The 24,680-nt window shown below is 44.1% G+C and overlaps 1 protein-coding gene across 10 annotated transcripts in view; it reads right to left on the bottom strand.

The window, feature by feature from the left end:
• The window catches only part of svila (supervillin a), a 100,831-nt gene that overhangs the window by 22,753 nt on the left and 53,398 nt on the right, over window positions 1-24,680 (bottom strand). For 8 of the 10 annotated variants that reach the window (XM_075452944.1, XM_075452939.1, XM_075452943.1 and 5 more), the window contains 15 exons: window positions 23,694-23,777; window positions 21,825-21,911; window positions 20,458-20,635; window positions 20,197-20,369; window positions 18,212-18,367; window positions 16,395-16,531; window positions 15,737-15,884; window positions 15,509-15,654; window positions 11,777-11,952; window positions 9,812-9,959; window positions 9,432-9,723; window positions 5,549-5,703; window positions 5,352-5,454; window positions 4,635-4,842; window positions 4,433-4,566 (listed from right to left, as the gene is read on the bottom strand). In XM_075452944.1, the coding sequence (XP_075309059.1) occupies window positions 4,433-4,566; window positions 4,635-4,842; window positions 5,352-5,454; window positions 5,549-5,703; window positions 9,432-9,723; window positions 9,812-9,959; window positions 11,777-11,952; window positions 15,509-15,654; window positions 15,737-15,884; window positions 16,395-16,531; window positions 18,212-18,367; window positions 20,197-20,369; window positions 20,458-20,635; window positions 21,825-21,911; window positions 23,694-23,777 (2,325 nt within the window). The remainder of the gene's footprint in view (window positions 1-4,432; window positions 4,567-4,634; window positions 4,843-5,351; window positions 5,455-5,548; window positions 5,704-9,431; window positions 9,724-9,811; window positions 9,960-11,776; window positions 11,953-15,508; window positions 15,655-15,736; window positions 15,885-16,394; window positions 16,532-18,211; window positions 18,368-20,196; window positions 20,370-20,457; window positions 20,636-21,824; window positions 21,912-23,693; window positions 23,778-24,680) is intronic. The other 2 variants (XM_075452938.1, XM_075452940.1) reach the window with 1 other exon arrangement.

The following is a 24,680-nucleotide window of genomic DNA, read 5'->3' as shown; positions in this document are numbered from 1 at the left end:
CTTCACTTGTTCAGGCTGACGTCACTTATGTTGTGCATGGTTCATGTTGTGAGATCATTTGGGTAATCATGAGGTTTTGCAGTTGTGAAACAGGAAGGTGGAGAACTTTGTGACGGTGAAAGCTGAGAAGTGTGAACGGCCATGTTCGGCACAGTTGGCTGAACTGAAGGCATTAACGGAAACATGTTGACTGGTGAAAGGTAAGGTTACGAATGTGTACACAGATTCTGCATATGCTCATGATATTTGCTATTTGTTTGAAGCAGTTTTGAAGCAGAGAGGGTTCAGGAGGTCAGACGGAAGTCCAGTGCGACAGGAGGTCCAAATGAAGGAGCAGATTGCAGTCATGAAAATTGAAAATTGGCAGTGATAAAGTGTCAAATAATCGTAGAGGTAACAAAATGGTTGGTAAAGGTAATATCGCGGCTGATGAAGCAGCGAAAGTAGCATCAAAGTGCCAGCTTGCTGTTTTGGCACCAATGGTGTTACTGGAGCCAGATGTCACGCCACCACAAGGATATTGGTCATACATATTGGATAAATAGTCGTAATTTTTTTTTGGTAAGAGAATTGATTCATCTGTTTGTCATTCCATCAGAGATTAGTTCAAATAATGGTTAAGTGTTTGTTTAGAAAAGTGCAAGAGGCATTCTGCAGCAGCTGCGAATCAAGCAGCGCTGTGGGGCCGTTTATCATCCACAGAGTCAAGGGATGGTTGAGAGGATCAAAGGAACTTTAAAAGTGAAATTGAATTGAATCTGTGCTTCAACTAAACTAACTAGATGCTTTGCCGCTTGCACTAATGAGATGTCCTATGCAGACTCATAGAGTCACGCACTAACACCGCATAAAATGCTAACGGGTCGACCCATGCCGGCACCTCTGTTGAGAGGTCCCTTTAAAGGGCCCCCACTCGAGCAGCTGCAAACAGAGTGGACAGCTTACATGAAGCAACTAACTGCAATCCACAGAGCAATCTATCTACAGGAGGAGTTCAGAGACTTGAGTCTCGAACAGTTGGTTGAGAGGCCAGTGGTGCCAGGCGACCAGGTGCACATCGAAGTGCTCCAGAGGAAGTGGCTTGAGCCAAGACGGAAAGGACCGTACACAATGGTGCGAGCAACGTCAACAGCAGTTCAAATGGAAGGTAGCAACACATGGTACCATTTGAATCACTGCACTAAGGTTCGGACTAAGACACAGACGGAGTTAAGTCCGAGGGAAAGGATGAACAAAAGGAAGAGGTTAAGATTTCTGACACTGTGAGCATCCAGGTGTGGGTGTTGGCCGACAGCATGGGCTCAGGAGAACGAAGCCTGGAGATGTTGGACGGGATCCCGCAGACAGGAGAGGCTGGAAGGGTCCCGTGATGAAGCCACCCCGCAGGGAAGTAGCCAGCCTGGGTCAGATGAGTATGATGCAACAATACACACCCACTCAGACCATGCCACGCCACAAACTTTGCCAGCAATACACACTAGAGCTAGTCGTGAAAAGGTATCTGCTAAGCTTGAATTTAAGTTCATGGAATAAACGATTTGAGGAGGTGTGGATCATGGGTCCGGTGGAGGACACGACCAAATCACCGCCTCTGGACGCCACGACAAAGGGGCAATCTGGTAAGATCATGTCAGATCGGGTCAGAAGTAGTTGTTCACAATAGTTGTAAGAATAGAAAGATTTCTCGTGGAAGGCTAGGGGGATTTGCTACCATTAGCACTACGGGACAGAATAATCATGTTAATCCAAGAACAGACGGAGTGTACATGCAGAGGTAGAGTCAGGAAAACAGTGTAACTGTGGAAGATGGGTTAAGGCAGCACAGGATATGTGGTATAGATGGGCATGGTACACTACGAGAGAACTGACAGCGACGGAGTGTCTCATATGCGCAGACGCTCCAGGAGCATTGCCTGTTGTTGTTCCAGAGCCACACACCTTCAGGGACTGTGCAGTGGTCCAGCAACGGGAATGCAGGAAAGGTAGGTTCACATCGGAAGAGGATAAATGGTTATTGTTTCCTATGTGTGGTATTTAGTGCAGATTGATGTTTGGGCCAAATAAATTACGGAATTGTTTTCAAAATAAGGGAGGGCCAAAAATTTGAGTCTTCTTGTGCTGAATTTAGTCATAGTACATCACAGGATGGGCCTCCCACTGATTATAGAGTAGATTACGATGGTGAGTTTGAATGCTTTTGGAACTCGCGTAGGTAATACTACTGTTAAATGAAACCAATATTTATTAGGATTTATTTATTTGGATCAAATTGTGAAAATATAGAAATGATCATTTTAACTCTATATCTTTTTGGGGATCAGACACACCCAGTAGCTGAGAGTTACTGGATGTGTGGAGATGATGTTTTGTTAAATGTGTACCCAACAGGTGGATAGGTCTTTGGGCACTGGTGAGTAGGAACACATCAGTTGTGTTAGTGTATGACAAGGTAAACGAGATGCGAGGTTTGGATGTGGGAAAAGGGAGAGTTAAAACATATAGTGGTAACTACATCATGGATAAGCACGTTTACTTGGATGCAATATGGCAGCCGAGAGGGATTCCTTTTGAGCTCAAAGCACGCAGGGAGATTGCAGCTGGATTTGAGTCTATTTTGCCGTGGATCATATTTAACAAAATGGGGAATGGACTAATTACATATACTACAACCAACAGGGAATTCTTAGCTACACGAGTGAAGGGTTTGCAGGCTTTGGAGAACAACTACATGAGACGAGTATGATGGCTTGGTAGAACAGACAAGTTGTAGAATGGATATTCGAAGGGAAAAATGGTGTTTTCCAGATGGTTGGGGAAAATGTTGTACATTTATACCCGGGAACACTGCAGCTGATGGGACGTTTACAACGGCCGTGAAGAAGTTCAGAGAACGAGCTGACGTGTGATGCTGGTGGAGGTGAACGGTGGTGGACTGGTCTGTTTGGGAGTTTGGGAGAAGGGGGAGGGATGGCAGTTAAGGCGGGAATAGCAATATTGTTGATAGTGAGGATGGTTTCCCTATTGGGGTGTTGCATTATACCCATTCTGAGAAGGTGTTTGCTGCAAGTGATGTTCGAACAAACAGTGGAAGGAATCTGGAGACAGATGACCATGCGAGACCAGGTCTGAGGACCAACGCATGGAAGAGCGGGTCAACGAATGGAGGTTATCAACGGGCGGTTCACAAGATTCTTTCCTCGAGCGTGGAACCAAGTATAGTCTGTTAGGGAGAAGAGATGCTGAAGATCTCTTTGATTGGGAGTGATGTACTGGCGACCTCTCCTCCCAGAGTTAGCTTAGCAGTTCCAGACCCAGCCGGACAGATGTTCGGCCAGGAGCAGACGACACCAGAGTACAGGAGATGGGACGGGACTGGAAGAGCTGCATTACATTGCATTTTATTACTATTGTTGTGTGATAATCCATAATTTTATGTATTGTACTTGATACAAAACGGTGATTAACTGATTTGAAGGTGATGTATTCAGTCTATGTGTATTATCAATCAGAACTGATCACTAATATGTGCATTGCCAGTTGTGTTAGTCAACTGTTCGGAGTGCGACCTTTGGTAAAGTGGTCGGTCGCCAAGTGGGGGGGGGCCGTAGGTGAATTTTCCCAAGATAAGAACATGAGTTACGAAAGTAGCAGCCGGTGGGTTTTTCGCACCTATGCACTGCGAACAGTGGATAAGTGTGATGGCAATGTAAAACTTGTAGTGTTGTTGAATTCAATATCGTTTAATTTAATCATTTAATGTGATTCGAGTACACACATATATATATTCCTTTTCATGTATTCGAAATGGTCCCGTTGATTGATATTGTAGAATTATTAGGATGATTTAGTGTTGATTATGTTAATTAATTCTTAATTAACTATGTGGGATGATTTTCTTTCATTTTAGATTATTTCTTTATTAAATCACTGATAAGTGATTTCAGGGGGGACTATGTGGGAGATGGATGTCATGACATGCTCATGACTTCTGGCCTAGTTACACCCTGGGCCTTGTTGACTGGTTCATATGAATATTGTTGATAGTTAGAATGAGCGTGTTTATGATAAACTGCGAAAGCTAGGCGCCTCCAGAGAGGGCCACGTACACTTGTTATGATAAAACTGTATAAAAGGGTGTCACAAGATGAGCTCGTCGGACATTTTGTACATTCTGTATGCATATTTGCTGTGACAGTTTGTTCAATAAACTCCCCAATGGACGGCTGACCAACGCGGGATTCGACTCTAATTTCTCCACAACAGTACTTGCTTTTTCTCTTTAAAAAAAAAGTTTTCTCTTTTTTTAATTTCTTGTTTCATGTCTGTTGTTGCTGCTGTGACAAGTGAATTTCCCCGTTGTGGGATAAATAAAGTACAATCTAATCTAATCTAATCTTCCACTGTGTGGAAGCTGTGTGTGGGGTTGCCCCACCTTGCAGCATGCAGTCGTACGCTTTCCTGTCCCTCCTGCCGAGGGCTTCCCAGAAACCTGTTGGCTCGGTTCCCTCGTCACACTCCCGGATGGTTACCTTGCTGCTGCTGTGGAGTCCTGTTTCCAGAGGACAGCTGCGCAGAAACACAGGCTGTTAAACCGTTCAAACTTCCCATCAACTGAGAACTACTTTCCCACTCACTGTTCTTTGAGCTGGTTGGCGGCGGTGCGTGCCACCTCCCGTGTGTGCGCCTGGGATTTGCAGCCGTGCCACAGGTAGATGAGAGCCTGGCTGACACTCAGCAGCACCATGGAGGCTCTGGATCGCAGACTACTGCAATGACAAGCTAACTCCAGCAGGTGGCCTTCCATCTCCACCTCCCCGCGCACGCAGTACAGACGCCAATCATCTGAGACGAAGAGGAGAACAGGAAGAGTTGGAGGGGGTAGGCACAAGGCTTTTCTACCTTCTCATGGTCTGAACATCTGGAGACATCTTCACCCACACAGCTGTGAGCATTACTGCATTAACTGAGGAGCACGCTGGTGTTTATAGAAAGTCTGAAAAAGTCCAGATACTTAACACCACTGGTCTCAGTCAGTGATTCACAATGATGGCATTCTGATCTGAACACATGGGACTTTTCTGTTAAAGTTCCAACACACCCACACAAAAGCAGGTGGTACATAAAGTAAGGGATGACGGATTAACAACAATCAGACTTTTAATTCTTATATACTCTAACTAAAATTATTTCTGTTCTTTACACCATTTAATTCCTCTGTAAAACTGTTGTAAAATAAACTGCTGTTTATTGGGTTTTGTCTCCAAAACCCAATAAACAGTTATGGAAAAGAAAAAATAACTTGTTGAACATGTGCTATATCTATATAGATATAGATATCTATTGATATATACTCTGTGAGTTTTCCTCTTCCTCTCTTTTTCCTGAATGGACAACCATCCCTCCTTTGAAACATTGCAGGAAACATGGAGGCTCCTTCCCCTGCTGGACCTGAACCTGGAGGAGGACGACATTAAGCAGAGGAAGATTGAAACCTGGATCTGTGGACTGCATTCATGGCGAGGTGGCTCTTTCCAACGCTTTTGTGTACCTGTGCTCCGCGCTCCTCATCTAGCTCCACTGTCATGAGCGCCGACGTTCCTTTCTCACTGACAGTGGAATTGCGACCCTGCCAGAAGAAGTAGGAGCACTTTTCCTTCCCAGCTGCTGCAGTCTTCAGCTGTTGTGGATTCTGTCTCTTCCCAACTGATGGTAAAACACAGAAGAAACAGAGACGTGTCCCAGAACATCAGCTGGAACATTTGAACTGTATTCCACTGCCAGCAGTTGCTGGTGGTAACTTCCCAAAGGTCTGTATGAATCCATGAGGAAAACTCTTTCATAATCGTTAAATTGATGAGATCTTAATATAGAAAATCAAATATTTAACACATTAGCCTGATCTAAAAATGATCACTGCAGCAGTTCAACAGTTACTATACAGCTTAATGTTTCACATCATCTGTCCACACAATAACACGATTGATATTACTTTGCATAATTGTCAGTAATTTACGGAATTTTGGACAAAAACAGCTGCTGTCAGAATCAACACATGCTCTGATATGTTTGGATGTGTGTTTGGCTTTGATCCACAGTAATCCACATACAAAGTAGGATTACATAGTACAGAAATGGGAAAAATTTTACTTGATGAAAATAACAATTAAACACTTTTAAACATCATTTTTCAATGTAATCATGGTCTAATTTCCTTTTTTCCTTTCTACAGACAGAAGCACGGCTGTGCTATGGGATCTTCAGTGTCCCCCATTGTGGCTGATCTTTATATGGAGGAGGTGAAAAGCAAAGCTCTGAGCTCATACAAAGGACCAGCACCAAGCCACTGGTTCAGATATGTGGACGACACCTGGGTCAAGATCAGAACTCGAGCTGTGGAGGCTTTAATGGTGGACAGCAACATCAAGTTCATGAGGGAGGATGCAAAAGACCACAAGCTGCCCTTTTTTGGACTGCGCTGTGCACATAGAAGAGGTTTACAGGAAACCACACATGCACACCAGTACCTGCTTTTCGACTCAAATCATCCACACAAACTGGCTGTCATCAGAATGCTACACCACTGGGAGAGTGGACCTACTATGGCTGAGGGGAAACAAAAGGAACATTGGTGCTCCAAGAAAGCTCTTCAAACCTGTGGATATCCAAACTGGGCCTTTGTCAAATGGACCAAAGCACACTGGTAGAGAAGCTAAGAAGAACAGACGCAAACATACTGTATCCATATGTGGCAGGAGTCTCAGAGAAACTCAGAAGGATCTTCTCTAAACATGACATTGCAGTGCACTTCAAACCCACGAACACCCTCAGACAGAGACTGCTTCACCCAAAGGACCAAACAGCCAAACACAAACCGAGTGATGTCGTGTGTGCAGTGCAGCGAGGACTGTGCGGACCTCTATATAGTAGAGACCGAACAACAGCTCCACAAGCGCATGGCACATGACTGAAGCCCATCCATGGGTGAAACCTGTTGTCTAGTAGTCTCGGTTGGGCCATCAGAAATCAATCAGAGCAATCAGGTGCTGTGAACGGCTTGTCATGTCTACCTGTGCGTGTCCACTGAGCAAGGCCACTGAACAAGGCAAGCCTGTCCTGCTTGCCTGTCCTGCTTGCCTCATCCATGTCGCTCTGGCCTCACCACCTGCTTTAAAATGTGCCTCATCCCATTCCTGTTGTCTCCGGCTTGCATAGAAGGTTTCACACAACCAAACGCCCCCGCAACCTTAATCACCTCCGCTCTCTAAAACACACTCTACTCTGTGACATTCCCTTGTCTGTGGGGTTGTGGAATTGCCAATCGGCAGTAAATAAAGCAGACTTCATCACGGCTTATGCCAACCACCTGTCACTTGACATCCTGGCTCTCACTGAGACCTGGATTAAGCCTGAAAACAATGCCACTTTGGACCAACCACACATTCTCCCACACCTCTGGTCCATCTGGGAGAGGTGGTGGAACGGGCCTGCTCATTTCCAACAAATGGAAATACAAGCAACTGCTACCCATAGCTAAATACAACACCTTTGAATACCATGCCATGTTGGTGACTGCACCGGTCAAAATCTACATGGTTGTCGTATATCGCCCACCAGGACAACTCAGTGACTTTATAGATGAAATAGACACCTTGCTCTCTTCCATCCGTGAGCATGACTGTCCCATAATGATCCTTGGTGATATGAACATCCACCTTGACAGTCCTAACTCTTCAGATTTTCTGACATTAATGCACTCGTTTGAGCTACAACTGGTTTGCAGTCCTCTGACTGGCAAAAAGCTAGATCTCATTTTCAAAAGAAACTGTGCCACAGAGGCCCTGTCTGTCACACCTCTGCACTTTTCTGACCACTATTTAATTCAGTTCAGAGTGAGTCTCCCAAGAAGACCCCCTGCTTCCACCCCTATAGTTTCCTTCCACCGCAACCTGTCGCCCACCCGCTTCTCCTCCGTTGTTGCCTCCGCTCTTTCGACCTCCAACACATTCTATCCCCCTGAGGTTAATGATGCCACAGAGTCCCTCTGCTCTACACTGAGTTCATGTCTGGATAGTCTGTGTCCTCTATCCACCAAACCCGTTGACATCGTCAACCACTGTATCCTTCTGTCCATCCTCTCCAGCATGGGCATCACAGGGAGAGCACACTCCTGGTTTGAATCGTACCTCACTGGTCGGTCATTCAAAGTATCCTGGCTTGGTCACACTTCTGCAGCATACCACCTCGCCACAGGGGTCCCCCAAGGTTCAGTACTGGGACCTCTTCTCTTTGCCATATACACCACCTCACTGGGCCAGATCATCCGATCACATGGCTTCTCATACCAACGACGATACCCAGTTCAATCTGTCATTCCCACCTGACGACCACACGGTCTCAGCATGAATCTCAGACTGTCTCTCTGACATATCGAAATGGATGAAAGCCCATCACATCCAACTGAACCTCTCTAAAACTGAACTGCTCGTCTTCCCAGCCAAACCAACCATACACCACAGCATCTGCATCCAAACTGAATCCCTATCTCTCGCTCCGTCAAAAGTAACCAGAAACTTGGGTGTCATGATTGATGACCATTAATCATCTTGCCTCCGTTGTTCGATCATGCCGCTTCGCATTGCTAAACATAAGAAAGATCAGGCCATACCTAACCCAACACGCCACCCAGCTCCTGGTGCAGTCTATGCTCATCTCTTGACTACTGCAACACCCTCCTAACTGGTCTCCTAACTGGTCTCCTAACTGGTCTCCTAACTGCTCTCCTCACTGCTCTCCTAACTGCTCTCCTAACTGCTCTCCCAGCCTGTGCTGTGAAACCTCTGCAGATGGTCCAGAACGCGGCGGCGCGTCTGGTCTTCGGTCAGCCAAAAAGAGCACACGTCCCCCCTCTGTTCATTGAACTCCACTGGCTACCCTTAGCCGCCCACATCTAATTCAAGTCCCTGATGTTAGCCTACAGAGTCCTTAATGGAAGGGCTCCCATCTACTTGGATGCTCTGACAAAGGCTTACATCACGACTCCGTCATTCCGGCCGTCAAAGGACTGTCGTCCAGCAGTGCCTACAGCACGCTGAAGACAATCCAGACTCTGTTCATGTGTGGTTCCACGATGGTGGAATGACCTCCCGAGCGCTACAACAGGACCCAGCTCTTCAGAGAACATTTTCTTAATCCTAGAAGAGACTGTAACGACCCTCTCTGCTTATAAGCTGATACTCCCCACCATTTAGTTCAGAACTGAAGAAGCCTTTCAGATGAGGTGAAACATCTTCAAGATCCAAGAAAAAGTCCAGTTACCCTTATTCAAGCTCTTATGATTACCATGACCTGGATGAAAATAATCTACATCAACATATTCCTTTTAGAACATTTAAATGCAGATTAACAATACAAACCATGAGCTGAGTACTGACCTGCAGTGCTCACCATGTACTTCCATTTCACCACGTAGGTGTCACCCTCATGGAACTGCCCGATGCTTTGGCAAGGCAGGCGGCTGTAGTCGAACTCCAGGATGTGCCAGACCTCTACGGCCAGAGTTCTAATCTCGTAGCATCGCCACTCCTCCGCCTCCACCAGGCCATAGCCCCGGCCCACATTAAACCCATCCAGTGTGGTGCAAACTGGATCCTGGAGGAGGGGCATCATCAGGGAGGCGTTATAAGCACAGGGCTGATCAGACATGGGCTGCTCCTGGGGAGAGAACTGAGTGAAAAAGAGAAAGACAGTCTCGTCCAATAACAACTTCAATGACAGTAGGACAACTTTGCTGACATAAATGACTCCCTCTCACCTTTTGATCAGCAACATGATCAATAGAAGTGGGACTGGGTGTTTTCCTGGAATCACTCCAGTTGTGGAACTTTTCTTTGAACAGGACAGTCTCATTGTGTTGGGTGAGTCTGCCAAACACTGCCCAGTCAGGTCGACCATGGCCTTTTCTAAAGAGGTACACCGATGACACAACACCAGGGTTTCAGTCATCAATACATTAGAGACATTGGGCCTCATGCAAGAACATTTTCGTATTCTTATTCTAAATTTCTCTCACTTTTTTCGTACGAAGCACTCTTACGAACACGCCACGTCAGATTCAACAAACGCTCTTAACTTGGGAAAAAGTGTGTAAACGACCTGCGTAAATGTTGAATGCCACCCATGCGTACTTAAGGGCACGTGCACGAGGATAGTAGATTTGCATACTCCACGCCCAAAATAATACCATATAAGGCTGTGCTTCCTCTCTCCTGTGCCAGGAAGTGTTGAGTGTTGAGGATGAGAATGGCATCAAGGAGCAAAAAGAACAACTTTAGGGGTTCTGAGACTGAAGTTCTGCTTTCAGAGATCCAGAAAGGAAAATCTGTCATTTTGAGCAGTGTCAGCAGTGGAATTACGGGACCTGCTAAAGCCAAGAAATGGGAAGTTATTACGAGTGCTGTTAATACCGTGTCACCTGTGGTTCATAATGTCACCGAAATAAAAAAATAAATGGTTTGATATGAAAATGGCTTAAAAAAAAACGTCTCGCCATAGGAAGGCGCTCGATTACTGCAACTATAGCCGTGCAATCAGTTGTTGCCTTATCATGATGGCTCTTTGATGGGGCGGTCCATGAGGGGGGTCTTCTGGCACCACACCTTCTGGTCTGCCTGGGCTGGTTCAGGTAGTGCGAGACCCTCGTTCATGGCAATATTGTGCAAATCTGGCATGCCTTCTCTGGGCTATAGAGCAGTTTGCCCACCGCTGTATGGAGACACACCCACCTGGCCTTCAGCTCAGTGCGCTCCACCACAGCACGGGTGTTTTGATGCGTATATGTGTGCAGTCTATTGCTCCGATTATGTTTGGCAGTCCAGCCACGGCATGAAAGTCCCTCTTAATTTGTACTCGTTGGACAGCGGTGTATGGGAATGTGATGTATGGGTGATAAACTGATGAGAGCTTTGATGACCAAGGGGAGCGCACGAGTCACAGAGGACTGGGACACCCCCGATCTGTCTCCAATCTCACTCTGAAAGGTTCGAGTGGCCAAAAATCCAAGGGTGGTGAGGACCTGGACGTGTGGTGGAATTGGGTTTGATCGGCGTGTTTCTCTCTGGAGTTGTGGCTCCAGCAAGCTGCATATTTGCAGCAGCACAGTCCTTGGGAATCTAAATCGCGATGTCAGCCATTTGTCTGTCTCCACAAGGATATCTACACGGTCTCGGAACACACGCTCTCTTCCAAGAGCCTGACGCGCTAAGGCATCCAAAAGTAGCAAGTCAGCCGCTGGTTACACTTCCCATTGACCTTGTTATATACAGAGTCAACTTAACCTTCAATTAGTGCATAATTTAAGTCAAACAGAATAATGTCAGCATCATTATGGGGTATAACGTATATATTTATTTATGTTTGCTTCAAAGTAACTAAATATACAATCCATTAGTCTAGCAAACTTGATTGGAATAACAGCGGACTATTTTAGGAAACTCCTACGACAGCTCTGGATCACTGTAAATTCTGTTCGTACCTGAAAGAAAACTTAAAAAAAAAATAAATAAAAAAATAAATAAAATAAAAAAAAAAAAATCGATGAATGCGCAAGTTTGCTTAAATCACTCGTACGCACGATGTAAGAACAAATCTGTTCGTACAAACGGTTGGTGCATGAGGCCCAATGTTTTGTTTTTAAATGATTCAAGAAAGGGGACAGCATCATAAACATGTCCTGGAAGTTATTTATTGAATATAAGCAGATTAGAATATGTCGGCATACTTTGGTATGAGTGAGTTGCACTCTCCTGGGTCCAGTGGGTTGATGTCACAGTTTGTATAGTCGAAGGTGCCGTTCCACAGGTGCTTAGCCAGCTGGAAGGCGACCTTCCTCTGTGCCAGAGTCACCTCCTTCCCATGCCAAATGTACATCTCACTGCCAAAGTCAAACACCAAAACCTGCACAGAGGACACGAAACACAGAGGTGTTCTCTCAATAGGAGCAGCTGCACAATCTCTGCAATACCATGACTAAGGAGAGCCAAAGTCTCTTTAAAATTCAACATGAATTGACTGTTGTACAGATATGTCATGAAGAAAACTATTTGACCGCGTATTTACTCTAGACCAGCGGTCGGAAACCCGCGGCTCTCTCATCCTTATGCTGCGGCTCCGTGTGGCTTGGGAAAATAAATGAAAAAGTATCTAATTGAAGTGTATTTTATTTGTGTTAGTTCGTTTTTTTTATTGTAGTTCTAATTGGATCATTGTGATCTTGAAATATTCAAATAAAATGATATCTTATTATTTTTAGTCGCTCAAAATATGCGTCAGGCTCGCTAATGCCGGTATATGCCCGCCAAAACGCTGTGCATTTATCGAGACTTTCCAGGTAGGCCAAGTATGGAGAAATGTAAGAAAAGAAAAACATCTGAAGAAAACCCAAAAGCGATATAAGGATGATGGCTCACGGCACTTTTTGTTTGCTACATGGATAATTCAAGTTCAGCTTTTTAACTCATTTGAAAGAGACCTTAAAGGGATAGTTCGGGATATTTGACATGAATCTGTATGGCATCACCATAACCAGTGTCGCGCATTCAAACTGACTTACCCCCGACAGTGTCCTGTGAGCCGAGTTTTTGTCCAGTGTTGGTCAAGGCGAAAGTAGTCCGGCTTGTTTGCTGGGGTCAAGAAATTAGCGCGTTTTTCTTCCCAAAACAGTACGTGTGCTAAAGAGTGATTTATTTCATCACAAAAACCGAAGCCGGCAAAAGTCACTCCTCGTTATCACTTGGGCCCTATACTGTCTCTCATTGTGTATCAGTGCGCACGTCATTCTGACCGCGAGCTGTGCGCACGAGTCTTTCTGTTCTTAGGCAGTGCTCAACACTGTCTTACTCTGCAGACAACTGGCCATCGGGTCCAGCTGGTCTGGGACGCCTCTTCCAGTTGATCTTGGGAACATGGAAAAAAGTTCTCAAGACGCCTGCATTCAGGAGTGCAGGGAAGTCACCGTTATTTGTGATGCAGGCAGCAGCTGTCCCGCGGCCGCCGACATCCTCATCTATGGAAAGGTTTTGTATCTGGGGCATAACTAAATCCCACTCGTGGCAGCAGTAACATTCCACCTCTGTCTGCATTACTTCGCACTTCAAACAAGTGCACCAGGATTTGTCGGCCACCCTGGGTATCGCAGCTCCAGCAGTGGCTCCAGCTTCTGTTTCCATCACTTCTCTGTCCACCCTCTCTCTGTCTGCCCGATCTAAGTCCATTTGGCGAACTTCCTCCTCAGTATAAACGGGTTCATAAAGATACCCCCTTAGCTCTGAACGGAAGTCAATATGTTCCTCGTCGCTCTCGTAGTCAGACATCTTCCCGAGCAGTAAACAAAGTGAATCGACTCGTGCGCACAGCTCGCGGTCAGAATGACGTGCGCACTGATACACAATGAGAGACAGTATAGGGCCCAAGTGATAACGAGGAGTGACTTTTGCCGGCTTCGGTTTTTGTGATGAAATAAATCACTCTTTAGCACACGTACTGTTTTGGGAAGAAAAACGCGCTAATTTCTTGACCCCAGCAAACAAGCCGGACTACTTTCGCCTTGACCAACACTGGACAAAAACTCGGCTCACAGGACACTGTCGGGGGTAAGTTAGTTTGAATGCACGACACTGGTTATGGTGATGCCATACAGATTCATTTCAAATATCCCGAACTATCCCTTTAAACTCTGCGTTTTTTTTTAATTATTTTTTTAAGATTTCAAAATGTCCAAAATGTGTTCATTACATAAATAAAGTTTCATTTTCGCTGTAACACTTCATGTATTTCGGAAGCAACACACTATAGTTGTTTATACTAAGGGTAAAGGTAAAAAAACTTCATTTTAGATGAAGTGTTTTCACTTCACAACAGTGTTTTCTTTTCCGTGGAAATCGGCTCCAAATGGCTCTTTGAGTGTTAAAGGTGCCGACCACTGTTCTAGATGGTATTTCCTTGAATTTTCGTTCTACAGTGAGGAACCTTGGAGTTATTTCTGACCAGAATTTATCATTTGATGCTCAAATGAAACAGGTTTCTAGGACTGCCTTCTTTCATCTTCGTAATATTGTTAAAATCAGGAACATCTTGTCTCAGAGTGATGCAGAAAAACTAATTCATGCATTTGTTACTTCAAGATTGGACTACTGTAATTCTTTATTATTGGGCTGTCCCACATATTCTCTGAAAAGCCTTCAGTTGATCCAAAATGCTGCAGCCAGAGTTTTGATGAGAACTAACAGGAGAGATCATATTTCTCCAGTTTTAGCTTCTCTTCATTGGCTCCCTGTTAAATTCAGAATAGAATTTAAGATTCTTCTCCTTACATATAAAGCTCTTAATGACCGAGCTCCATCATATCTTAAAGATCTCATTGTAAGATATTTTCCTAACAGAGCACTTCGTTCCCAGACTGCAGGTTTACTTGAGGTTCCCAGAGTTTCTAAAAGTAGAATGGGAGGCAGAGCTTTCAGTTATCAGGCCCCTCTCTGTGGAACCAGCTGCCAGTTTGGGAGGCAGAGCCTTCAGTTATCAGGCCCCTCTCTGTGGAACCAGCTGCCAGTTTGGGAGGCAGAGCCTTCAGTTATCAGGCCCCTCTCTGTGGAACCAGCTGCCAGTTTGGCTTCAGGAAGCAGACACCCTTTCCACTTTTAAGACCAGGCTTAAAACTTTCCTTTTTGATAAAGCTTATAGTTAGGGATGGCTCAGGTGATCCTGAAACATCCCATAGTTAAGCTGCTATAGGCCCAGACTGCTGGGGAAGCTCCCATGATGCACCTCTCCTCCCTCTGCTCTCTTTCTTCTCCATGTACATGTGACATCATTGTTGTCATTAACTTGTGTTTCTCTCTCTCAGCAGGTGTCCCTGGCCTGGTGTTACAGTGTTTGTTGTCCCCTCTTTCCTGTCCTCTCAGCCCCCAGCTGGTCCAGGCAGATGGCCGCCCTTCCTGGTTCTGGTTCTGATGGAGGTTTCTTCCTGTTAAAAGGGAGTTTTTTTCTCCCCACCTCTTTCTGTCGCCTCAAGCAACTTTTTTAAATGGCTTTATATGACTTGGACTCATTTGAAATTGAATTAATTGGATTTGATTGTATTACAATGAATTGGATTCAAATTAGGTTGAATTGGATTGTGTCTTTGAAGTGCCTTGAGATGGTTTTTGTAATCTGGCGCTATATGAATAAAATCAACATTAGTCTGTGACAGGAGCATTTGGAATATTAGGCTTAAAATCTCAGTGTGAACTTGGCTGAAGACAAGTTGAGAAAATGGTGATTGCATTGGATCGGTTGGTTGGCACTTTTAAAATACCATGATATTGAACTGGATTAAAATGAACTAAACTGTACTTAGACTGAATTGGCCTGTATGCAGATTGATTTAACTTGAATACGTTTGACTTCATGTAAATGGAGATTATTTCTGCTGTGAACTGGTGCAACATAACTTAACAGAGTTCTTGTGTCCCACCTCCCTAGGGTTTAGCAGAGAACAACGAGGGATTTTGGCCCAAAAATCATCATCTGGAACCAGTTTGTCATCCATCAAGCGGTAAATGCAGTTTGTCTCCACAATGGCACCTTCATACAGCTCATCTTCATCCGGTGTTCCTGCAGCTGTCAGAAGAAAAGCAAAGTCAGCTTATATTTTAGAACTTCAGAGACTGTTCCCTGAAAATTGACCGATATAAATCCTTACACTGATAACTCGAATGCCCCCCAAGAATCTTCCAGAACTCCTTGATGGTATGGCTGTGTGTGTTGATACTCTCCTCGATGACTTGGATGTAGTTAGCTCGACAACCCAAATCTCTCTTGCTCTGGATGAAATTTGCCAACTCCGAAGCCTGAAGGAAAGACAGAGAGAGATTGTCTTATTACTAATGGAAAAGCTCTTAATAAAATTTAAAAAGGAGAAATATAAAAATCAGTTCATTATACCATAAAAAAAGAAGACAATTCTAATAAATAATACTTTATTAATCCCCAAAAGAAAATTGTATTGCTGTAGTATAAATCATAGTCATAGATAACAAACATAACAGACAGGAAGGTGTGGTAGAACTCTTCAGGGATCTCCATGAATGGATTGTGTTGGGTTTTTTTCTTGATGAGGTCACACACCTGTGTTACCTCCACAGGTGAACTCTCTCAGTGCTACTTCTGAAGTCTTACAGCTGAGTGTTAGAGTTGTTCCTGCAGCCATGTCCCATTGCCCCCCTTTCATTTTAAATTCACATCCAAGCTGAGGCCGGGTGAGCACATGCACGATGCAGATCAAACATTACTTACATACAGTTAAAGAAGGCAGGATGCTTTCTTTTCCCTGATGTTGCCTTCATACAATAGTTCCTCACCTTGCTTTTCTCGATGACATTGGCGAACTCTCCCATCCAGACAAAGCAGTGGTGCGGTGTGATGAGCAGGAAACAGTCGCCGCTGTTCAGTGAAGATGCTCTTGGTTCGACCAGTCGGGTCTGCACATGCCGTCGGCCTGTTTTACAGAGAGAGTGATGATCGGAGCCCTCCTAAATGAGCCACTGTCGGCACGCTTAGATGATCAAACTGCCAGCATCGGACCTGATGTGTGCCAGCTATCACCATCTGACCCTGTACGTGTGTGTGCATGTATCCGTCTCTGCCTTTTCAGACTACAACCCTCCGGACCCCGGCTCCATCTCCTGTCTGTGGGAGAGGCATACACTGGTCTACATACAAAGCTGTCAATGCTAAAGCAACACTGTTAACAGTGCAAAGTTCCTAACAATGTGGTACCCCCACTGCTGTAGATCTGCTCTGCTTTGCAGACAGTAGGGTTTGGAGGAGAAGATCGGCCCAGGATGGTGTGAGGTGAAGTGGGGAGAAGGATTTGGAGCCAAAGCTGCCACCAACAGACGTGAGGAGGAGGTGCAAATACACCAAAATAGACCAACTCGTCTCCCATTTTAGATATCCTCTGAAGGACGCGCTTGAAGCAGCATGCTCTAAGCTCTGTGTGAATCATTTGTTTTTTCCACCTCCTAAACTACCGGAACATAAGAGCTGCTAAACTGTCACTGTCTCTAGAAACTAAAGACCAGGTCCGGAACCTCGGCGTGCTGATAGACTCAGACCTGACCTTCAACAATCATATCAAATCAGTCACCAAATCAGCCTTTTATCAACTTCAGAACATATCCAGAATGAAGGGTTTAATGTTCCAAACAGATTAAGTTCTGCTACTCGTCTACAAATCACGGAATGGTTTAGGTCCAGAATACATGAATGACATGCTGGTAGAGTATAAACCCAGCAGAGCTCTGAGATCTACTGACTCAGGTCAGATAGTGGAGCCCAGAGTTCAAACTGGACCCGTTGAAGCAGCTTTTAGCTGTTATGCTGCTCACAACTGGAACAAACTACCAGCAGCTTTTAGCTGTTATGCTGCTCACAACTGGAACAAACTACCAGCAGCTTTTAGCTGTTATGCTGCTCACAACTGGAACAAACTACCAGCAGAACTGAAATCAGCCCCAACTGTGAGCACTTTTAAATCCAGGTTAAAAACATTTCTCTTTCCGTGTGCTTATGGTTGAGTTCCTTTAAATCATTTTAAAGCATAATGCTATAAATCCTCTTAATTGTTTTATATTTTTCTTTTTTCCCCTCTTCTTTGATTGCTTTTAACTGTGTGTTTTAATTTTTATTCTTTTTTTATTCTCTTTAATTGCTTGTTTTTATGCTGTTCTTTTAAATGCCTTGTCTTTATGGAAAGCACATTGAGTTGCCTGTGGTATGAAATGCGCTATATAAATAAAGATGCCTTGCCTAAAGACTCTTAAGTAGTAAGGCTTAATGGTGTTTCCTAAAGGGGGCTCTGTTAAACCTGGCAACGCAGCCCGCTTAAACCACCGTCACACTTGACCGCAGTGCACGCTAGCTCCTTTAGCCAGCACGAGATGCAGGCACAATGGATCGCTTTTTATTAAAAAAGGGCAAAAACCAGCACAAAAATCATGCTCATCCTAAATGTCTCACTATGATTACAACAACAAACTACAAATACAACGGCAACTCCTCCTGAGACTTTGTTTTGTGAAAGAACCTTCCACAGGGAGTGCAGGGCTCAGCATAACAAAGTGCTGTTCGTACAGGAACACGTGAACTATCAGAACAGTAGCTTCCTTCAACTGACCTTTGACCTGCAGAAGCATGAGTTTCTTGTATGGCACGGCGCTGTTGTTGGACATCTGTTCAGAGATGCAAATGCTACGCAGGTTGACGTTGCTGAAGTCCTCCTTGCTGGCCAGACCGGCGAGAGCCGCTTCAGAGAAACCAGAGTTCAGATTCACTGCGTTGAACACAGAGGAGCACAAAGACCACAAAGAGACGAGATTAAGAGACAACAGCCGGACGTACAGATGTGATTCTAGGTGTCACAGTGAAGGTCTCTGCAACGAGCACAGCAGAGGCTGACAACCAGCTGCGGTTTGATTTCTGTCAGAGAAGATGAAAGAGGCCGACTTTGTGCGTCTCTGAAGTACATTACGCTCATTTTGCAGACGCTTTTACCCTGTCACAGTAAACGTGCAGCTTGTAAACAACACCGAGCTTCTGAGGCCCCCCCTGCGCAATCACAGAGCTGGGATCCGCATGGTGGTCAGCTCACATCCTAAAAGAGCCCCTGCAGGTTCACTCAAAGCAGGCAGGGATGTTTAGTGCCAGTGCCACCAGCAGCCATTTCGTGTCAGAGGTAAATGTTCCGCCGTGGCCAGAAGTTGGAGCAGCCAAAGAGTGAGCTAAACTCTAAAGGTCAACAGCTCATTAGAGAGACAAGAAGAAGACCAGAAACTAGGTGATTACATGCTTATATCACAGGGGATGAGAGATGTTCTCAGTGGGGGATATGCACTGTGCTCCATCTAAAATGGATCATTTCTGTGACTGCAGAAGACTGAAATAACTCTGAACAACTCGTATTTAAGTGTACCAACTGGCCCTGGCTGACACACTGGCTGCATTCAACATCTTAATACTTCTCCCAGATACACCTCATCCTGACTGAACACGAGTGAGCGAGTGAGCGATTGAGCGATTGATAAAAAGTGATCAGAAAGCTACTTTTCATTCAGCCTGTCCTGACATGCCGCGAGCGATGTCGCTCCGTCCAGCAATGACGCCGACCCTTTATAAAATCGCCCGCGCTGTCTCTATCTGGACGACATTTCGCGGTGGCGTCCCGCCCCTAAACCCTTCTTATTGGTTGAAATGAACACGCCGCTTCCTGTTGACAAGCTAGTTAGCAACAGGTCAGCATCACTCAGGGAATAATGGACGAGGAGAAGCTGATCTGCACCGTGGAACAGCCCCCAATGGTTTATGACCACAAACACCCGTACCACAGAGATCTGAACCGAAGGGAGGCCGTATGGGCGGCTATCGCCAGAGAACTCGGTGTTTCTGAACCAATAGAATCACTCCCGACAAAATGGTCACGCTGCGTATCAGGACACCCTTGCAAAATTTCGTGGTCGCATGGCGTCAGTTTGGCTCGCTCGCTTTCAGTCAGGATGAGGTGTTAGTGTGTCCTGGTACTTTTTGGGGCTGGGCTCTCCTGTTTAGAGGTCTCGTTTATTTTTACTTTAGAGTATGTTTGTGTTGATTTGTAAATCTGTTTATGGTTTATTGATGCATTCATTCTTACCTGGATAATTAGGATTGCATATTGGATCTTATTTTGAGCACTAAATGTTCTGAGCGAGCTGACCTGGTGCTTGCCTTTATACAGTATGTAAAACAACAGAAAACATATGGCTGTTTCCTTGATGGACTGGTGACCTGTCCTGGTGAACCCTGCCTCTGGCCTGATGGCATGAGGACAGGCTCCAGCTAAAGCAGGAATGGAAAGGGTATAGATGGATAAATTGATGGGGGGGTGACTGTATTGGAATCTATTGTTCTGGTTGGATAATTGGATGACTGAATATGGAAGTATATGTACGTGTTCATATAGATAAAAGATGCTTTAAGCCCATATACGTGCTGAGGACGGACCAAAACGTAAATCAAACTTCACCAGGAAACAAGAGCTCTTCTTTTCATTGTATCACAGCTGGAAGTTCTGAGAAAAGAACAGAAATGAATCTAAGCAGCTGGCCACATTTTGGGTCTGTCACTCACTCTTCTCAGCCTTCATTCTTTTGCTCTCCAACAGGCCGACGTTGAGCCTCTGCTCTGTGTACTCGTGTCTGATGTCTTCCCTCGCAGCCAGCATCTTCAGAGGGTTCCTGGATGACTGGACGTTACGAGTGGGACGTACCGCCCGCTTGTGTTGCACCATCACTGAGGTCAGCCTGTGGGGAGGCCAGAGGTCAAAGGTCACGGTTAAACGGGAAGTCTTTTTAGAGATTTTACCACTGACTTCTGACAGTGACAGCTTACTTTGGGACTTGGGGGTCAAATATGTCATCAAAGTCATCATTTATTTCCACGTTGTTGGAGATCATGGGGAGGTCATCCACTTGGCGGTAGAACTTGGAAAAAGTTTCATCTTCAAGGGTCATCACTTCCTTTAACTTCCTCTCAGTCACAGTGATGGTGGCCTCTGGCATCGCGGACACTGTGGGTGAACAGAACACAGTGGAAGCACGTACGTCTGCTTGTTGTTTATGTTTTCCATCTTTTATTGCTATAAATAGAAAAATAGAACAACAACATGACTGTATCTTTATTCCAAATATCATATATATTAGGGCTGGGCGAGTTAACTCGTTAACTCGTCAATTATTTAACGCAATAAATATTTTATCGCGCATTAACACAGTTTTTTAAATTTTTTTAAATAATTATTATTATTTTTTTGGGGACGCTTTTGTGCCTTTAATGGATAGGAAAGTTCAGAGAGACAGGAAGCAGGGGGCAGAGAGAGGGGGAACGACACGCAGCACAGGGCCGTCCGATATGGGATTGGAACCGGGGCCAGCTGCAGCGAGGACTGTAGCCTCTGTACATGGGGCGGCTGTTTAACCCACTACGCCACGGACCACCCCAGTTTTATTATTTATTTTATTATTGTAAAAGTCTGCTGCTGTCTGCTGTGGAACAGGAAAAGAAAGTAATCGGCGGATCCACCAAACATGGAGAAGGGTACGGAACTTTTACTCGGCCATTTTCATGTTAAAGTTCTTCCAGACGGCGGAGTCGACAGAACCAAAGTCATCTGTAAACTCTGCCAAGTTGAATTGTCTTCTCAGCGTAGTAGTTCCAGTCTAAAATATCACTTAAAGGCAAAACACACAACTGATAGCAGCAAGTCATTCAAGGAAACAGACAGTGGAGCGAGGCTTCTACATAAAAACTACAGAAAGATGCTGATGTTAAAAGTGTGTTTGCACAACAAATGTTATGGCACTTTCATTCATATGGCAGCACATTTAAAATAAAGCTAAATGCTAAAAGCTATACACTACTTTTGGATTCATTTTTGGATTCTGCGTACAAATGCGATTAATCGTGATTAATCAGGGAAATCATGTGATTAATTAGATTAAAACATTTGAATCGCTGCCCAGCCCAAATTTATATATAGTCATATCACAACACACTTACTGTTCCTACTGAATATTACAGTGTAAGTGTTTTCCAGTTAACCAAACCGGAAAAAGGGTTTAGATTTAAATATTGAGCTGATGCGTATGTAGAAAGGATTCCGCACCAAACGTGTTTACAGGGAGACGGGCTGACTCCTCACTTTGTTCCCTCTTGTTGAGCCAAACACAAATAGGATGAGTACCCGGAGAGCAAATTACCTTTACTGTTGAGCTTGTCCAGGAATGACTCCAGCTTATCCAGCTTCCTGTCTGACTCTAGGTTCACATCTGGCATGGCCTTGATCTCTACACACACACACACACACACACACACACAGCTGTTAAATTGATATGTTTACACTTTCTTTGATTGGAAGGCAGCGTCCCGCTGACTTTGATGATGACTAAGGATGATGAATATGGGGAAAATTTTGGGTAAAAAAAATGAATATAAATATGAACGAATTTTTAAATGTATATATAATTAATATAAATATAAAAATGTGACACACAAATAAATGTATATATGTATATAAATATACATACATTTGTAAATATATTTTCGAGATTTTAAAATAAATATGCTTGACTTTGTGTGTGCAGTCTGGCAGTTTGCATTTGTGGATCCATTTTTTGCTCTCATGTCCATGGCGTAATTTTGACACTCCTACTGTGCTGCAAGATAAACAAACAAATGCATGCCGATTTGAATGTGAACAGCGGCACAGCCCACTATTCACGGAGCATCCACCAGATGAAAGTGTGCAAGGCACAGGGCAATGGCAGTGCCTAGCAGTCCAAGACAGAGGCTTTGGACGATCAATATGGAGTCGACAAGTGGAACAACTGGATGGGTATGACGAGCAGTTAAATCATTTATAACTTTTCCTAAATCCCTTTGGCTAGGCAGAATGAAAGGTAAAATGTATTAAACTTGTTAGTCCAGGGTATTCTTCATTAAGACTGGTCTGGAGCTAGCATTGACGTAGATAGAATCAGAGTAGATAGAACCTAGAGAATCTTTGATAGATTCCGATTCAGGTTCTCGGTCAGTGGGAGAAAGCATTCCGACAACAGAATAGCTATTGATGCTAGCGGAGCTGCTATGACTAGCGTCATTGATCATATGTTCTGAACATTTAGATAACAAATATAACACAATGAACATCAGCTGCACTATGTTATAAGCTGCAGGTTTCAAAGCATGAGAAAAAAAATTGCGGGTTATAGTATACATTACATTACATTTTACCTTTCATTCTGCCTAGCCAAAGGGATTTAGGAAAAGTTATAATTGATTAAACTGCTCGTCATACCCATCCAGTTGTTCCACTTGTCGACTCCATATTGATCGTCCAAAGCCTCTGTCTTGGACTGCTAGGCACTGCCATTGCCCTGTGCCTTGCACACTTTCATCTGGTGGATGCTCCGTGAATAGTGGGCTGTGCCGCTGTTCACATTCAAATCGGCATGCATTTGTTTGTTTATCTTGCAGCACAGTAGGAGTGTCAAAATTACGCCATGGACATGAGAGCAAAAAATGGATCCACAAATGCAAACTGCCAGACTGCACACACAAAGTCAAGCATATTTATTTTAAAATCTCGAAAATATATTTACAAATGTATGTATATTTATATACATATATACATTTATTTGTGTGTCACATTTTTATATTTATATTAATTATATATACATTTATAAATTTGTTCATATTTATATTCATTTTTACTCACATATATCTCGATCACATTTTTATATTTATATTAATTATATAATACATTTATAAATTCATTCATATTTATATTAATTTTTTTTACCCAAAATTTCCCCCATAGATGAAGAGCAGCAGGAACAATGTTGCAATCTGAATGTAGTCACAAAGGTTACTCAGGTAATGATAACACCATTCATATTCTATAAAGCAGTGTTAATTAAGTGAATGTTTCAAAAAGTGTGTTTCTGGTGACAACTGATTCATGTCATTAGGTGTAAGTCCAACAGGATCTTAAGGAGCCGGACATAACAGAGACTCCTATCAGTGTGGAAAAATGCTCCGAGCAGAATAAAAAAGCCAGTAAGAATCACCTTCTTGTGGTTTGGAGATGGCAAGGCTACTGTTCTTGGGTTTTGACAGAATTGGAGACCAAACAGCAGAAGAAGAGACCAGGCCTGCAGGAACACACCGAGAGGTTACATTAGGACATTAAGCAGATAGTAACATGGTGTGATAGAAAGGAGGTGTGAGGCTGTATGCCTTGTTGTGCTTTGTACAGGTCTTACTGGGTCAAATATAAAAGATGTCCTTCAACTGTATTCACACAGTAATGCATCATGTTGGTTCCATGTGCTTATTTCATGTGTGTTGATCAGAGATTTGTTCCTCTAGAATGCATTGCACCAAAATGACAGCAAGTTCCAGCAGCTGTGATCATGTGTGTATTTTGATATTTGCACCAACCTATTTTTGCCCATGACGTTGATTTTTTTAAAGCTTTTTCTGCACCGGTTTGGAAGCTGTGCTCTTTGAGTGGATTCTCCTCGTATTTGACACTTTTCATCTTATGATGAGTTACCATGCCAACGCAAGAGATGTTACAAACGTGAGCAGCTAACTGACCCTCCAACTAAGGAAGGTCAGTATCTGGGACATTAGACTGCTAGCTGTAAGGTCACATCCATTTTGTCCATTGATTGAGTTCACCTGTGTTATTCTGGTAGTCATGTTACGGGGTACTGCTCCTGACACAGTCTGTGACATCAGATTTTTAGTGTCCCTCTCAGCTACACTTCCAATATTTCCACAGTTTGTCAATGGTTCCAAAAGGGAAATTTTGACTTATTCTATGCAAATGTAAGAGATGCATACAGCTCCTCTGCCTGTGCTCCATTAGGAAAATCAGATTCCATTCTGGTTCTTTTTACCTCATACTATACCCCCGTTGTTGAGCCTTCCACAGGACGAACTTTGAAAAAATGGTCTCAGGAGGCTGAAGAAGAGCTCTCGGGATGCTTGGAATCTACAGACTCTACGAGGGAGTGTGTGACAAATTACACCAACTTCTGTGTGGAGAG

Source organism: Odontesthes bonariensis, chromosome 20, assembly GCF_027942865.1.
Source record: "Odontesthes bonariensis isolate fOdoBon6 chromosome 20, fOdoBon6.hap1, whole genome shotgun sequence".
NCBI classification, from domain to species: domain Eukaryota; kingdom Metazoa; phylum Chordata; class Actinopteri; order Atheriniformes; family Atherinopsidae; genus Odontesthes; species Odontesthes bonariensis.
Note: the sequence above shows the minus strand (reverse complement) of the source record. Positions and strands in the feature narration are given on the sequence as shown.